Source organism: Mirounga angustirostris, unplaced genomic scaffold (genome assembly GCF_029215605.1).
Source record: "Mirounga angustirostris isolate CCGP_5_RB_7025 unplaced genomic scaffold, mMirAng1.0.hap1 SCAF_15, whole genome shotgun sequence".
Taxonomy (NCBI): Eukaryota; Metazoa; Chordata; class Mammalia; order Carnivora; family Phocidae; genus Mirounga; species Mirounga angustirostris.
Genome location: NW_026991723.1, coordinates 46,594,403 through 46,611,480, shown reverse-complemented (window position 1 = coordinate 46,611,480; position 17,078 = coordinate 46,594,403). Strand labels below are relative to the sequence as shown.

At 43.5% G+C, this 17,078-nt stretch overlaps 1 protein-coding gene and 1 pseudogene across 1 annotated transcript; both read right to left on the bottom strand.

Annotated features, from left to right (window-relative positions):
• Positions 1–7,933: 7,933 nt before the first annotated feature.
• On the bottom strand, positions 7,934–8,497 carry LOC135362644 (interferon alpha-1/2-like). The gene has a single exon (XM_064579013.1). The coding sequence runs from the start codon at positions 8,495–8,497 to the stop codon at positions 7,934–7,936; it is 564 nt and encodes a 187-aa protein (XP_064435083.1).
• Positions 8,498–13,864: 5,367 nt separating this feature from the next.
• On the bottom strand, positions 13,865–14,427 carry LOC123841998 (interferon alpha-1/2-like; annotated as a pseudogene).
• Positions 14,428–17,078: the final 2,651 nt, after the last annotated feature.

Here is a 17,078-nt window from a genome sequence, read left to right as displayed (position 1 = left end):
TGGGGATCCTGCAGATGCTGCTGGCCTGGCTGGGGTGGGCAAGTCTGGGAACCGTGGCCCTGGGTTCTCTGAACATCTTCCCTTGTGTGTGTGGCTTAAGTAGAGGACATAGGAGTTTTCAATTTCTGAAACTTTGCCCTTACTTTCTACTTCTCTTTTTGCTTTCCTTTCTGCACTTTCTCCTTGGGTTTAGAACATGGTTTTCTCAACCATTTCTTATTTTTTCCAGTATTATGCCCTGCCTCCAGAGTCTTTTTCGATGTTTTTTAATTGAGCCTTTCAAGAAACCTTAATAGCATGGATACACCTTATATATAGTTACATATTGTATTTATATCCGTGCTTTATAGGTAAAAAAGAAAGTGTAAAGTTTCTCCACTTCAGGGTTAAGAATGGCTAAAAATTTTAAGCTAAAAGTTAAATTTTAAAGCTCTTGATGCATAAGTATAAAAGTAAATGTGCTGAGTGACTTGTAATTTACTTACATACATAAACTGTAATATGTAACATACATATGCAAATTAACAATTTCTAAAAAGACATAATGATTTTGGTGTACTTAAACAGGTAAAATCATTCCAAATTGCTAAAAGCAAATGAAAAATTAAATTATTATTAACATCTGTTTTTAGTATACTGAACTTTAATGTTGCCTCATATGACAGAATCATGTTTAACTTCATCTGCTACTACATACTCTTGAAGGCATTGTCAAAATATGTTTTCTGTTTAGCACTAGATAATTACTGATGTGTTGAATAAGTGTTGTACAACTAAATCATAAAACATAATCTCTTTGTATTTTATTACAAAGCCTGCATCACGTCAAGGCTCAGACAAGCAATATCCACAAGACATCGGATGGCAGCTCACAAGTAAGCACAGATCCCCCCTCCAGGTCAGACTTTGAGAGGTAGGAAATGATGGAGAGAAAAGTCCTCCAATCCTAAATTATTCCTCTTATTCCTAGGATTGTCGTCCTCATCTTGCAGACCGTTTGGGTATTTTCCAAGAATTCTATGTCATGGTTTCTTGTGTCATACCGAAGACAACCCAATTAGAGACAATAAATACTAAGGTTTTGTTAGACCGCTTCAACACTGTGCCAGTGTCCCCAACAGGAAGCCTGGTTCTTGTCTGGATGTGGAGGTGTGAAGGTTCTAATTCCTGGTAAATGGATTTTCCAAGCCACACCTCTCTGACAAGGTACTTATCACCTCTACTAACATTTTTCCTCTGGAGTGACTGACTGTCTTCCACCCAAGCTCTCCTGGACTCACTCCCTGAGGGCAGGCTCAGCATGTCCTGAGGACTTTAGATGCCCCTACTGTGCAGGGGCTGGTTTCCTTGTCAGCAAAGCAATGACTGGCCCTGGATCCTTGCCCTTGCCCCTGGAGTGTTTGTGCTGGGGACCCTAGCTCTTGGTGCTGACCTCCTCCTCTCCTGACCAGGTATCAAAAGTGTCAACAGCCCTCAGATACTGAGGGTGAACGTTTGTTTTCTCCACGTAGAGGAAATACCCCACTGTAATCCTTTTACCTTGAGTAAGGGAATACATTAATTTTGCCACCACCTTCCTTACTTTTCCATTTTGAAAATTTTTTTAAGTAGGATCCACACACAAGGTAGAGCCCAACATGGGGCTTGAACTCACAGTGTGAGATCAAGACCTGAGGTGACAGTATAAGAATCAGATCCTCAACGGCCTCAGCCACTCAGGCTCCCCTAGTGTGCTAATTGTACTTAAACTACGGTACACTACTTTGCCTCAAAATTTCCGGACTGGGCACGGGGGATTCACTGATTGTGTCTCTCAGGAGAAACTTCCAGCACAGAAAGTAATGACTTTCAGTAGTTCATTCAGGCTGCGTATTTCTATTAGGCATCTTAGTCTGGTCATCTGTCTGGTGCTCAGAGTGCAGGGGGGTGAGGCCCAGGCTATGATGTCAGGGAGAAACAGCCTTCTTGCCTTTCCTTATTCATGATATTGCATTTTCAGTTTAAATAACAACAACAAAAAGAATTTGAATATGTTCATTTTTCCACAGTGCGTTGCTGGACACACTCCGAATTGCTGCTCCCGCATCATGTTCTACATCATCGTGAAGATCACACAAAGGGAAGTATCAGAAAGGTCAAGGGGCTGCACCGGCTTTCTCTATCATGTTCAAGACATCAGTTTTCTGTATCTCATTTCAACTTTCCTAGAAAGCAAAACATGACAGTGGTGTATGGGGCTGGAGGGGAAGACGAATGTTACATCTGAATGTCAGAATGTGAAAGACTGGCCTCTGCTGAGAAAAATGACAGAGTGTACATCAGCAAAATTGAATGCAAGAACACTGGGGACCAGCAGCTCTGGCAGAGGGGGAGAATGAAGGCTGTACTGAATTACCCCAAGTCAGGACAGTGGCTGCCTCTGCCAGAAGCTCACACAAGACCAACTCCTGGGTCCCGAGCAGCCCTCAGATTTGCAAGACCAGCCACCTGAATTTTCTTTCATTCAATCCACATATGCTCAGCTCTGAAGAGAGATGGGGGGGGGGGCACATCAACCAGCTCACAAGAGAATGGTGAGCAGAACCCCAGCTGCTCACCCTCTGAGGAAGGAGAGGGGATACTCGCCCTGCCTGAGTGCTCTACCTAGTTGATAAATCCACTCAGGCCAGGAAAAGATTGCCTTGAGAAATCCAATATTAAGACAGAGGACACTGGATGATCCTAAAAGATTCTGCTCTTCATCTGGATAAGAATAATGATGATGATGTTTTATGATGATAACACCCAAAGCTGAATTCAGGCTAACTCTTCGGAGATCCTTGAAATCATTAACTCAATCCTCTCGATATCCCCATTTGCATTCCACTTATTTATACAGCTGTTTGGAGAGAAATAGAAAACCGGAGGGATGAATTATTCTGCAGCTACCAAAGATCCAAGGTTGAACATGAGCAGTTGTGAAATACTGGCTTGTCTGGAAGCTCCTGTTAAAAGGGGTGAAAGATAGAAATGGAGAGAGGTTTTAAGAACCAGGAGAGGCCATGGCATGAAATCAGTCAGGAGGGGAGGGTGAAGGATCAAGAAGTCCAGATTCCACTTCAAATGTAAAGTGCTGTGGATCTGGATGGCAACAGGGGGTGAGGAGTGAGTCCACTGAACTGATGGACTTGAAGTTCTCAGAAAAGTTGACAGAATCCCTTTTAAATACAAATAAGGCAGGAGACTTTTCTGCCAACGAAAGAGAACCTGCAGCTGGTACTGGAGTAACCCTCCTCCTTGCAATACGCTGCAGGCTGCTGTCGCGTCAGCGTCACCCATGCTTGGGACACTGCTGTGGGCCACGTCTGCGTAGGAGAACGCTGTGCTCACAGGGTCCACTTGAATCATCTCAGTCTCGGGAAGGATATGGACAGACAGTTGACTCAGTGCTGCCCATTCCTACTGTTCCAGCTCGTGAGGACGAGTCGCTGATCCAGTGGACACTTCCCCATTTCTCTTCTCCATCCAGGTTCCCAAGTTGTTGCTGACCTTCCACACCTTCAAGTTTCCAGATGTGCAGCTGTGGTTTTTTGAGCAAAGGAGCATCCTGCTCTTAGTTTGATCAGAGCATAGGAGACCTCAAGCACAGGAATGGCTGAGCTCCTAGATTTCTTGTATGTAGACCTGTGGGCAGGGTTCCCAGTATTTAGTGTATTTCTGTGCAGGACTGGATGTCCGGGGGACCTTCAGCTCCGCCGCGCACGAGTCAGCTGGCAGGCAGGGTGGAGGGAGGCCGTGCATGTTCCTTTGTCCTGAAGCTGCCAAACCTTGGCTGCTTGTGGCCGGTAAACTGCACGGTGATCTCTCGCAGCCCATCAGTGGGCACCTGGCCCCGAGGCCTGCCTCCCCCACATCCCCTGACAGGTTGACCAGAAGCACCTGCGGATGGAAAGTTGATGGTGGTGCTCACTCCCCTCACCCTTGCCCCTGGCCCTGCCAATTGGTTCTCCAACACTTTCCGGTATTTAATAATCCATAATACGGAGATTGAAACTGAAGGTGGCTGTAGGGTTTTTAGGACAAGACTTACTCTTTATCACAGACAGAGTAAGGAAACAGATTTATGGCAGCATTAGAATCTCTGCTTGTCAACAAGTAGCCTTTTTGTAGCTGAAAGGGACATCCTCAGGAAGAGGTCCCATTTCTGCAGCTATCCCAAGCCTGGCCTCCATCTTGGTCGCCACCGTGGTCACACATGGCACCAGCGGGCAGTCCTCCTGGAGAACAGCTTCATTAGTCCACCCTTCAACCTGATCCTGCTTTCTGTTTCCTTTTAGCCACAGCTGCTATTACATCACATTGGATGGAAATCAGAGTGAAGCCTGTCTTGCAAGTGGTTCTACAAAACCTAGAGACGTCATTTCAGTTTTGCATTCTACTTGCAATGTGCTGCTCTCCTGGGAAACCTTTAAGCTGAGACCACAACAGAACAGAAACCTGTTGTGTGAGGAAATGACAGATGTTGGCGAGGATGCGGAGAAAGGGGAACTCTCCTACACTGTTGGTGGCATTGCGAGCTGGTATAGCCACTCTGGAAAACAGTATATAGGATCCTCAAAAAGTTGAAAATACAACTACCTTACGACCCAGCAATTGCACAACTGGGTATTTACCCCAAAGATACAAATGTAGGGATCCGAAGGGGTAGGTGCACCCCAATGTTTATAGCAGCAATGTCCACAATAGCCAAACTATGGAAAGAGCCAAGATGTCCATCAACAGATGAATCGATAAAGAACATGTGTTATGTATATATATATATATATATATATATATATATATATATATATACACAATGGAAAATTATGCAGACATCAAAACAACAACAACAACAACAACAACTAAATCTTGCCATTTGCAACGACGTGGAAGGAACTAGAGGGTATTATGCTGATCAAATAAGTCAATCAGAGAAAGACATGTATCATATTATCTCACTGATATGTGGAATTCTTAATCTCAGGAAACAAACTGAGGTTTGCCGGAGTGGGGGGTGGGAGGGTTGGGGTGGCTGGGTGATAGACATTGGTGAGGGTATGTGCTATGGTGAGTGCTGTGAATTGTGAAAGACTGTTGAATCACAGATATGTACCTCTGAAACAAATAATACATTATATGTTAAAAAAAAAACAAAGAAGATAGCAGGAAGGGAAAAATGAAGGGGGGAAATCAGATGTGGAAACGAACCGTGAGAGACTATGGACTCTGAGAAACAAACCGAGGTTTCTAGAGGGGAGGGGAGTGGGAGGATGGCTTAGCCTGGTGATGGGTATTAAAGAGGGCACGTATTGAATGGAGCACTGGGTGTTATACGCAAACAATGAATCATGGAACACTACCTTAAAAACTAATGATGTAATATATGCTGATTAACATAATATAATAAAATTAGATTTAAAAAAAAAAGAAAGCTGTTGCGTGAACAGGCTGACAGGCCAAGAGATTGAATGCCAAGGATACTTTCGGGACGTCTGCCTTAGGAAGGAAACTGTTAGGAGGGCAATGTGTCCTAGAATGAGGAGGGGGAGGGCAGGGGCAGGGGCCAGAAGGTTAAAGAAATAGCATGTTCTTCTGCACTTCTGCCTAGATTTTGTTATCAACTCTCAGATATTCATACAAACCACCCTTTCATCACTGAATATAAATAAAAACCCTTCTTGGCAATGGGGAATGAATTGGTCAGCCTTCTCTAGAATTCACGATAGAATTCCGGTTGTGGAGGCTGCCCCCTTTGGAAGTCAGTTACTGAAGCATAGGACACACTGTTCCCAAGAATTTTGTAGAAAGACACAAACAGTATTCTCATATGTAGCTGTCAGAATTAAAACAAGAGCATATGTACCATATTTAAGTCGTTCCTTTATGGAAAATACAATGCTGGGTGCCTTTAAGTGCATGAGTTCTGTTAATCTTCACAATATCCTGTTACAATTGTGAATCATATCAAACACTGGAGAAAAAGAAATGGGGTATACTGCTGCTGTAGTAAACAGGGTCACAATGAGGAGTGAAGGAACCTAATTAATAAAGCCAGTCATTCCAGGAAACATTGTTTTATCAGTAGTAATACACTATTTGATGAAGGATTGAATGAGTTATCTATTCTTGAGCAGTGAATTTTTGAAGCTGAGCAGCTCGCTGATATACAAGGTAGTAAGAACCAAGACAGGATGGGCACCTGGGTGGCTCAGTCGTTAAGCGTGTGCCTTCAGCTCAGGTCATGAACCCAGGGTCCTGGGATCGAGTCCCGCATCGGGCTCCCTGCTCGGCGGGAAGCCGGCTTCTCCCTCTCCCACTCCCCCTGCTTGTGTTCCTGCTCTCGCTCTCTCTCTCTCTGTGAAAATAAACAAAATCTTAGAATAAAAAAAAAACAAGACAGGATAAGCCATTGTCAGTAATTAAGTCATGATTTAAAATAATACAGTATTAAACCCATTAATAAGATTTGCCAAAACATCAATTCCATGAAATCACTCCAGAAGAAACATACGGCATAAAAGGACAAAATATGCACAGAAAAACGAACCCCATTATTCCCAGATCCCATGCTATATTCTTCTCGACTTCAGACACACACTTCTCTTATTTATGCTCCCATTGGCTCCAGTGTGGTCTCTGCTTCTGATTCCACCCAACCGACTCTCATGAGGTCAGCAAAGGCATCTAGTTTTCTGACACGCCAGGCAGTTTCAATCCACATCTTCCAGGAATCCACTGATGGTCTTCGAAGCACATTTATGTCCTTAAATATACTCATTGGCATCCTCTCTTATTATCCATGTACTGTATGGCCATGAGTCCACTGTCTCCTTGTGGCTCTTCTCTCCCCTCCCTTCAATGGTTGGAGAGCCTCAGAATCAAGTTTATGTCTATCACACTACACGGTCTCCCCACATGAACACCTCTGTCTCTGGCATTCCCTGTAGATATGGACCTCAGCCATGGCATTTCTTGTCAAACGCAAGATCACCTCTCCCCTGACACTGGACATTTGTGCCTCCATGTCTACCAGTCACCTGTCGAGGGGTCCCCAGCTTTTATGTGTACTTCCTGACCTTCTCCATTCCAGCATCAGGTGAGAGAATTCACTTCCTTCCCTTCTTCATTATAACACTAAGTCTGAGGATTATTTTTAGATTCCTATCCCAACGACAACCAAACATGTACACATCGGGACCTGTATTTGTCATGCCTTCTAGCCCAAGTGCAATGTACAAGTTCTCTTAGAAAAAGTCAGTTGTTGCTTCAGATGAACATAATCTGATGGGTAAATGCATTCTGCTGAACACTTTCTTTTTTTTTTTTTTTTAGATTTTATTTATTTACTTGAGAGAGAAAGAGAGAGCATGAGAAGGGGAGAGAGTTAGAGGGAGTAGCAGACTCCCCGCCGAGCAGATTTCCCGACTCAGGACTCAATCCTGGGACTCCAGAATCATGACCTGAGCCAAAAGCACTCACTCGACCAAATAAGTCACCCAGGTGCTGCACTGCTGATCATTTTCAACCAGGCTGCAATTAGACTTGGAGTTACTCTTTGAACACTTTCCGTAGTAAAAGTTCAATAAAAAAAAAAAGATAAACTGATTAAATATCATGAGTACATTTTATTATATTGCTGATATATACAGCTGCATATAATAATATATTAAAATATAAATCCTATAAACATTTACATAAATAAATATTTAAATAGATAAATAGACATGAGCACGGTCAACTATAAGCGACGACTGCTTGTGGAGTTGACATGTCGCTTAATACTTCTGAAAACATTTAACAAATGCATTCTGTTGATGTCACCATAACAGCAGAAATGAGAGTCTTTGACACAGAAGAACAAGGGAAAGTGTGATATTATTAGTCAGAGGGAATCATTTCCATCTTGAACCGGGTCTCACTTCTTGCTCCTTAATCTTTCTTGCAAGATCGTTGATGAAAACAAGGAGCTCGTGATTTCTGCTCTGACAATCTCCCAGGCACAAGGACTGTATTGCTTCTCTTGCAGATAGAGGGAGATTCTTTGGAAGTAGTTCCTCAGGATGGAGTCCACATTCATGAGGGGAGTCTCTGCCCCCTCCGCCTCCTGCATGGGACAGGCTTCCAGGTCGGTCAGCTGCCTAGAAAGTCCCGAGCAGAACTCCTCTAGGAGGGTCTTGTTCCAAGCAGCAGATGAAGCCTCTGTGCAGAAGAGGTGGAAGATCTTCTGGTTCATCACATGGACGACAGAGAGGGCTTGAGCCTTCTGCAACTGCTTGCCATCGAGCAACTCCTGGGGGAAGGCAAAGTCACTTGTGTACTTGTCACAAGAGCCAGCAGACATTTTCCTCATTTGTCCCAGGAGCGTCAAGGCCCTCCAGGCGAACAGGCCATGGCTCTGAGGCAGGTCACATCCCAGAGAGCTGAGGGAGCTGCAGCTGAGCACCACCAGGGCCACCAAGAAGGAAAAGGGCAGGGCCATTGGGGGTCCTGCAGATGCTGCTGGCCTGGCTGGGGTGGGCAAGTCTGGGAACCGTGGCTCTAGGTTCTCTGACCATCTTCCCTTGGGTGTGTGGCTTAAGTAGGGGACATTGGAGTTTTCAATTTCTGAACGTTTCCCTTATTTTCTACTTCTCTTTTTGCTTTCCATTATGCACTTTCTACTTGGGTTTGGAGCACGGGTTTCTCAACCGATTCTTTTTCTTATTGCCCCCTCCCTTTACAGTCTTTTCAATGTTTATGTAATTGAACCTTCCAAGAAAGCTCGGTAACACGGACCTGCAGTCTATATAGATTTGGATGTATACTCTGCTTTATAGTTAAAAAAGAAAGTGTCCATTTTACTCTGTTTATTTTATTCAGGGTGAAGAATGACTAGAAAGCTCAAATAAAGCTCAATTTTAAAGCTCCTGAACCTTCACTGGATAACTAAATTTGATTAGTGACATCGAAGTTTTTACTTATTTCAATGGCAATATAAAAGTAAAATGTAAGTTAAGAATTTCTAGAAAGACATAATAATGATATCAATGTACTTAAATATTTAGAATCATTCCAAATTGCTAACAGCCAATGACAAATTAAATCATTTATTGGACATTTGTTCTTAGTGTACTGTATTTATGTGGCCTCAATGAGAAAATAATTTTTAACTTCACTTGCTGCTTGATACTCATCAAGTTATTCTCAAAATATTTTTTTCTAATTAGCACTAGATAGAATTACCGATATGTTGAAATAGTTTTGCCGAATAAAGTCAAAAGTATAATCTATTTGTATTTCTTTCAAAGCGTGATTCACAACAAGGCTCAAACATCAGCAGTGTCCACAAGATAGTCAATGGCAGCTCACGAGTAAGCAAAGATCACCTCTCCAGGTAAGACATCGATTTCCAGGAAATGATGGAGAAAAGTTCTCCAATCCCAGATTATTCCTGTTATTCCTAGGTGGACACTATCTTGCATGCATTTCGTGTATCTTCCACAAATTACATGTCCATGCTTCTTGTGTGATACCGAAGAAAACCCAATGACAGACAATAAATACTGAGGATAAGGTTTTGTGAGACTGCTCCAAGGCTGAGCTTTGGCATACCACACACCTTGGAATATTGAAGACTTGTTCCCAACCCTAAGAACTACTGGGTACATTGTTGGAAGCTACCGTAACAACTCTTCCCTCTGCTGCGGGGATGCTGGTGATGGGAGAGACTATGCACCTACAGAGCAGGGAGGATGGGAAAAAACTCAGGACCTTCTACTCACTTTGGCTGTGAACATAACTGCTCTTTTTTAGAAAAAAAAAAAGTATATTTTTGTAGAAGTTCATAAAAAGCCATGGAAATTGACTTATTCCACTCGCAGAGTCAGTTCATTCCAGGAAAGAGCCTTTTTTGCCCCGTAAGAAGCTATCCCACCAGGGACAGCCTTCTACACACAAGACAAGCCCAGTTTCCAGACTTGGTCACTGTCTAGCTCACCTTGCCCACTCGCTGGCAGCCCCCCTTCCCCTGGAGAGACTGCGACGGGCCACCGAACAGCAACCTTCCACTCCTGTTTCCCCTTTGCTACTGCCACTGTTACATCACTGCAGTGGGAACATTCCCTTGGGTCCAGAAATAGTCACCAGGAGAAAGGAAGAGAGTTTCAGAAAAGCCTAGAAACTTCAGACAACATTTGCTCTTCCTTGGTGGCCTTGTAATAGGAAGTAAAACGGCCAGACAGAAACCACAAAGGAAAAGGAAGCAGCTGTATGAATGGGCAGGAGAGGCTCCTGAGGAGGGAGGGAGGAGGGCAGAGCTCACTGGGGGTTTCTACCCTGAGGGAGAGGGAAACACTGTGATTTGGGAGTGAAACGATGGGGTCTGGGGAAGCAGGGAGGAAGGGGAAATGGGCTCTAACAGAATGTCTAGAGTATGTGTATGTCCATACAGTGTATATGGATACATATGATATTATTGTGTCTATAATTACATTCCATTCATGGGCCACCTGTTCCCGGTTTGGTATTTTAGAGAATCAACAGTTTGTAGTCAGTTACAGAGAGGCTAGGAGAAGATCACTTTGCTCTTAGAATTGTCATTGAAAAAATTAATAGTCATCATTTGTTAAACTCTCACTCAGTGGAAGATACTAGATACATTTAAAAGTGCTATTCCATTATTACAGCAACTCTAGGAATATTTCCACCCCACTTCACATTTGGGAAAACTGACCTTCAGAGTTCTCAAATGAGTTTCTCAGGGTCAAACACCTAGATCACAAGCAGTTGCTAGAAGAAGTGCATAGTCCTAGAGTCCATGTGATATATTACTACCAAAGGTTCATCTTGGGAAATTCTGAAGCCTCTCTTCTTCCAAACTTTCTGGAGATCATTCTTCCCTGGTTCTGTCCCACCTGCACTGGCTGCCCCATCTCTGTGCCCTTTGCAGGCTCCCCTTCTCTTTCTCAGCCTTAAAATTTAAAGGTGCTCCGAAGCCTTAGGGCATTTTCTCCTTCCACACTCATTCAGAGAGAGGGACTTTCAATAGTGAGCCTCGATTTCCAAATATGTAACAAACAACTGGGATTGAATGTCTCCAGGACGTGAAATGTTGGAGATTCCAGATTCACATATGCATCTACCAGGGGGAAGTCAGCTTTCCCCTCTTCTCGACATCCCTCCTTCAAGATCCTGGGGACACAATCCCTTGTCCTCTACTTCTCTGAAGAGGGAGACTCAGACTATTTTAGAAGTTTCCTTTCCCCCTCCCTCTGTTGGAAAAGCCAGCAGATTTTCCTCTGATCTTCACAGGGAGAGCCTAGTGGGATTCTGAAGGTAAAACTCACAAACCTGTGGGCTCCAGTAACTAGGGAGCCCTGGAGTTGGTCCCTCTCCAGTGTAAGCACACAGAGCCTCAAGCAATGCTTCAATTACAGCTCGTGTTCCTCCCAATCCCTGCTCCTGGTAAGGTGTGATTGTCTGCATGCTCCTTTTTCTCTGGTTGCCAGTGCTGAGGCTGGCCCTGGGACTTCAGTTGTGGATGGATCCAAGAAGTGTTGTTGTTTTCAATTGTCTTGCGATTTGTGGTTGTTTGTGTTGTTGTTGCTCCTGCTGTGAGGTCAGGAAAAAGTTCCAAGTGGTTCAGTGTTGGACAGGAAACCAAGGATCCTGCAGTACACGAACCCGTGAACAACTTCAGTATAGCTCTCACCTACAGAGGGATGCCCTTAGAGATACTCATGTTCACACACACATTTTAACCCCAATTTTCAATAATTTAACTCAATGCATTCTATGACTGAAGCAGAAAGAAGTGTCCTTAGAAAGATGGAACACGTGGGCAAGTGACTTAAAGTTGGAAGTGAAGAATATCATTTCCGGGTGCTTTTCCTGCTTTCTTTTTTGTTTTATTTTCCCTTTCCTTATTTCTTCATTTGAATATGAAGAGATGGGTCTCCTGATTTTGACTCAGAGTGTGAAGGTCTGCTGGAGCATCTCGTGAAGGACAGAGATGGGCCAGGCCTCCTGGACCTGGAGGCCACCCACCATGTCCCAGAGGAGATGTCCCTCAGTCAGGGGAAGGGATAGACCCTCCTCCTCTGTGTCAGAAGCAACAAGTCCTCCTGTGTAGCCGCCCAGGGCCTGGAGGCAGGTCACAGCCCAGAGCTGAGAGCCTGCTACAGGGAACCAGCCAGAGCCCTGCAGAGGGACTAGGCACTGCACCTGAGAGCTTCTGGTGGCCTGGGGGATCAGTGCGGGTCGCTGTGACCCCCCAGATCCTCTCCCATTCTTTCTACTCGTGACTCTTAAATACAACAGGGTAGTTTTCATTTGCAGAATGTTCCTGTACACTTGCATGTCTTTAATTTTTGTTTGCTTTTTTATATTTGCTTTTCATTCATTAGAAGAGATGAGAATACATCATTCATATCAATTATTTTTTCATTTTTTCATCAAAGTTTAATTTGCCCAAAAGATTTAAATCTCCCGGGCGCCTGGGTGGCTCAGTTGGTTAAGCGACTGCCTTCGGCTCAGGTCATGATCCTGGAGACCCTGGATCGAGTCCCGCATTGGGCTCCCTGCTCAGCAGGGGGTCTGCTTCTCCCTCCGCCCTCTTCCCTCTCGTGCTCTCTGTCTCTCATTCTCTCTCTCTCAAATAAATAAATAAATAAATAAATAAATAAATAAATAAATAAAGTTAAATCTCCCAAAACTATTTCCTATCTATACTCACTAGCTTCCCTTCTGTTCCTCACCCATCCGCCTCATCCATTATGGTTTTTCGAGATTAATTCAGTCAAACCATCTCCCACCTGGGTCACACCCCTCTACTTCCAGCCTTGGGACACTTCCCATTCACCTTTTGCTATGATGCAATTCCTTGAAGCCTTTTTCTGCTTTGAAATAGACTCCTAACCAACATTCGCTCTTACCCTACTGCCTTAGGGCCATTCCTCCTTTGTTTGCAGTGTGGCTCTTTTCTCCCTTAACCACTGGACCTTTGAGGCATCACTTTTAAGTCCTTTTCTCATTCTACATCTCTTCCCCTTGGTTCACTTCCTTGGCGGGGCTTTAAGTGAATGGAATGGCTTATAAATGGCAGACTCAAGAATCCACTTTGTAAAGAATATTCACTCTTGGATGTCTACCAGTCTAATGTGGACGGTATCTAGCACTTTTGATTCTATATCCTGACGTGTGTGTTTTTCCTCGCCTGCTTCTAGAATTCATATTTTCCCTTCTTCTCATTCTACCCTTTAATTTAACTGATATTACTTCCCTATGATTATCGTTTGGAGGTTGGTTTCTGAACAAACCTCAAGATACAGACGGCATTGATTTGTTATGTCCGCCTTTATCCTGATGACAACATACAAACTGGCTTCAAGGAAGTCTATGGTTTTACTTCTAATGTGAATCACTAAATAATGGGTCAATGAGTTCTACAAAGCATTTCTTTCATCAGGTTGTAATTGGACTTGTTTCCTCTTTCAATAAGAAACAAATACAAGAATTTTTCCCTACAAACATTTAATGAACAAAAAAATAAAAAATGTAATAAATGTAAAGCATATATATTTCTATTAACCACAAAGTGAAGGTACACCTAATATTATACAGTATAAAATAATTTAAATCTTATAAATAGTGAAATACATATATAGTTAAATAGGTAGATCAGCATGGTCATCTGGAAGCGACAGGTGTTTGTAGAGTTACCTTGATGTGCTTAATACTCCTGAGAACATGTAACAAATTGAGTCTATTCATGTCACCAGGACAGCAGAAGTGACAGTTTGACATGGCCGAACTCCGAGGAGTGTGATATTATTAGTCCGAGGGAATCATTTCCATGCTGAACCGGTTCTCACTTCTTGCTCCTTAATCTTTTTTGCAAGGTTGTTGATGAATACAAGGCTTTCATGATTTCCGCTCTGACAATCTCCCAGGCACAAGGGCTGTATTGCTTCTCTTGCAGATAGAGGGAGATTCTTTGGAAGTAGTTCCTTAGGATGGAGTCCACCTTCGTGCGGGGAGTCTCTGCCCCCGCCGCCTTCTGCATGGTACTGGCGTCCAGGTCGGTGAGCTGCTCAGAAAGTCCGAGCAGAATTCCTCTAGGAGGGTCTCATTCCAACCAGCAGATGAAGCCTCTGTGCAGAAGAGGTGGAAGATCTTCTGGTTCATCACATGGACGACAGAGAGGGCTTGAGCCTTCTGCAACTGCTTGCCATCGAGCACCTCCTGGGGGAAGGCAAAGTCACTTGTGTACTTGTCACAAGAGCCAGCAGACATTCTCCTCATTTGTCCCAGGAGCGTCAAGGCCCTCCAGGCGAACAGGCCATGGCTCTGAGGCAGGTCACATCCCAGAGAGCTGAGGGAGCTGCAGCTGAGCACCACCAGGGCCACCAGGAAGGAAAAGGGCAGGGCCATTGGGGATCCTGCAGAGGCTGCTGGCCTGGCTGGGGTGGGCAAGTCTGAGAACCGTGGCTCTAGGCTCTCTGTCCATCTTTCCTTGTGTGTGTGGCTTAGTAGGGGACATGCAAGTTTTCAACTTCTGAACATTTCCCTTACTTTCTACTTCTTTCTTGCTTTCCTTTCTGCAGTTTCCTTGGATTTAGAGCATGGGTTTCTCAAACATTTATTATTTTTTCCAATATTATCTGTTGCCTCCAGAGTCTTTGTTGATGTTTTTAATTGGACCTTCCAAGAGAACTTAATAGCATGGATAACAGTATATATAGTTACATATTGTATTTATTTCTGTTCTTTATAGGTAAAAAAGAACGTATAAAGTTTATCCACTTCAGGGTTAAGAATGACTAAAAATTTTAAGCTAAAAGTTAAATTTTAAAGCTATTGATGCTTAAGTATATAAGTAAATTTGATGATTGTAATTTACTTACATATATAAATTGTAATACATAAAGTACATATGCAAATTAACAATGTCTTAAAAGACATAATAGGGCGCCTGGGTGGCTCAGACGGTTAAGCGTCTGCCTTCGGCTCAGGTCATGATCTCAGGGTCCTGGGATCGAGTCCCGCATCGGGCTCCCTGCTTCTTGGGAGCCTGCTTCTCCCTCTGCCTCTCTCTCTCCCTCTCTCTCTCTCTCTCATGAATAAAAAAAAAAAAAGCTTTAAAAAAAGACATAATAATTTTAGTGTACTTAAACAGATAAAATCATTCCAAATTGCTAAAGCAAGTGAAAAAATAAATTAATATTATTTTTTAAAGATTTTATTTATTTATTTGAGACAGACAAAATGATAGAGAGCACATGAGAGGGGTTAGGGTCAGAGGCAGAAGGAGACTCCCTGCTGAGCAGGGAGCCCGATGCGGAACTCGATCCAGAGACTCCAGGATCATGACCTGAGCCAAAGGCAGTCGCTTAACCAACTGAGTCACCGAGGTACCCAGTTAAATTATAATTAACATCTGTTTTTAGTGTACTGAATTTTAATGTTGCCTTACATGACAAAATCATTTTTAACTTCATCTGCTACTACATACTCTTGAAGACATGGTCAAAATATGTTTTCTGTTTAGCACTAGGTAATTACTGATGTTTTGAATAAGTGTTGTACAACTAAATCGTAAAATATAATGTTTGTATTTTATTTTCAAAGCCTGTATCATATCAAGGCTCAGACAAGCAACATCCATAAGACATCGGATGGCAGCTCACAAGTAAGCACAGATCATCTCTCCAGGTCAGACTTTGAGATGTAGGAAATGATGGAGAGAAAAGTCCTCCAATCCTAAATTATTCCTCTTATTCCTAGGTTTGTCGTCCTCATCTTGCAGACCGTTTGGGTATCTTCCAAGAATTCTATGTCATGGTTTCTTGTCTCATACCGAAGACAACCCAATTAGAGAAAATAAATACTAAGGTTTTGTTAGACCGCTTCAACACTGTGCCAGTGTCCCCAACAGGAAGCCTGGTTCTTGTCTGGATGTGGAGGTGTGAAGGTTCTAATTCCTGGTAAATGGATTTTCCCAGCCACACCTCCCTGACAAGGTAGTTATCACCTCTACTAACATTTTTCCTCTGGAGTGACTGAGTGTCTTCCACCCAAGCTCTCCTGGACTCACTCCCTGAGGGCAGGCTCAGCATGTCCTGAGGACTTTAGATGCCCCTACTGTGCAGGGGCTGGTTTCCTTGTCAGCAAAGCAATGACTGGCCCTGGATCCTTGCCCTTGCCCCTGGAGTGTTTGTGCTGGGGACCCTAGCTCTCGGTGCTGACCTCCTCCTCTCCTGACCAGGTATCTAAAGTGTCAACAGCCCTCAGATACTGAGGGTGAACGTTTCTTTTCTCCACGTAGAGTAAAGACCTCTCACGTAATCCTTTTACCTTGAGTAAGGGAATACATTAATTTTGCCACCACAGTCCTTACTTTTCCATTTTGAAATTTTTTTTAAGTAGGCTCCACACACAAGGTAGAGCCCAACATGGGGCTTGAACTCACAGTGTGAGATCAAGACCTGAGGTGACAGTATAAGAATCAGATCCTCAACGGCCTCAGCCACTCAGGCTCCCCTAGTGTGCTAATTGTACTTAAACTACGGTACACTTCCTTGCCTCAAAATTTCCAGACTGGGCACAGGGGATTCACTGATTGTGTCTCTCAGGAGAAACTTCCAGCACAGAAAGTAATGACTTTCACTAGTTCATTCAGGCTGCGTATTTCTATTAGGCATCTTAGTCTGGTCATCTGTCTGGTGCTCAGAGTGCAGGGGGGTGAGGCCCAGGCTATGATGTCAGGGAGAAACAGCCTTCTTGCCTTTCCTTATTCATGATATTGCATTTTCAGTTTCAATAACAACAAAAAGAATTTGAATATCTTCAATTTTCCACAGTGCGTTACTGGACACACTCCGAGCTGATGCTCCTGCATCATGTTCTACATCATCATGAGGATCATACAAAGGGAAGTAAAAGAAAGGTCTAGGGGCTGCCTTGGGTTTCTCTATCGTTTTCAAGACATCAGTTTTCTGTTTCTCATTTCAACTTTCCTAGAAAGCAAAACATGACAGTGGTGTATGGGGCAGGAGGGGAAGACAAATGTTACATCTGAATGT

Coding starts and splice junctions, on each gene's coding strand:
- LOC135362644 (XM_064579013.1), bottom strand. CDS start 8,497: ATGGCCCTGCCCTTTTCCTTCTTGGTGGCCCTGGTGGTGCTCAGCTGC.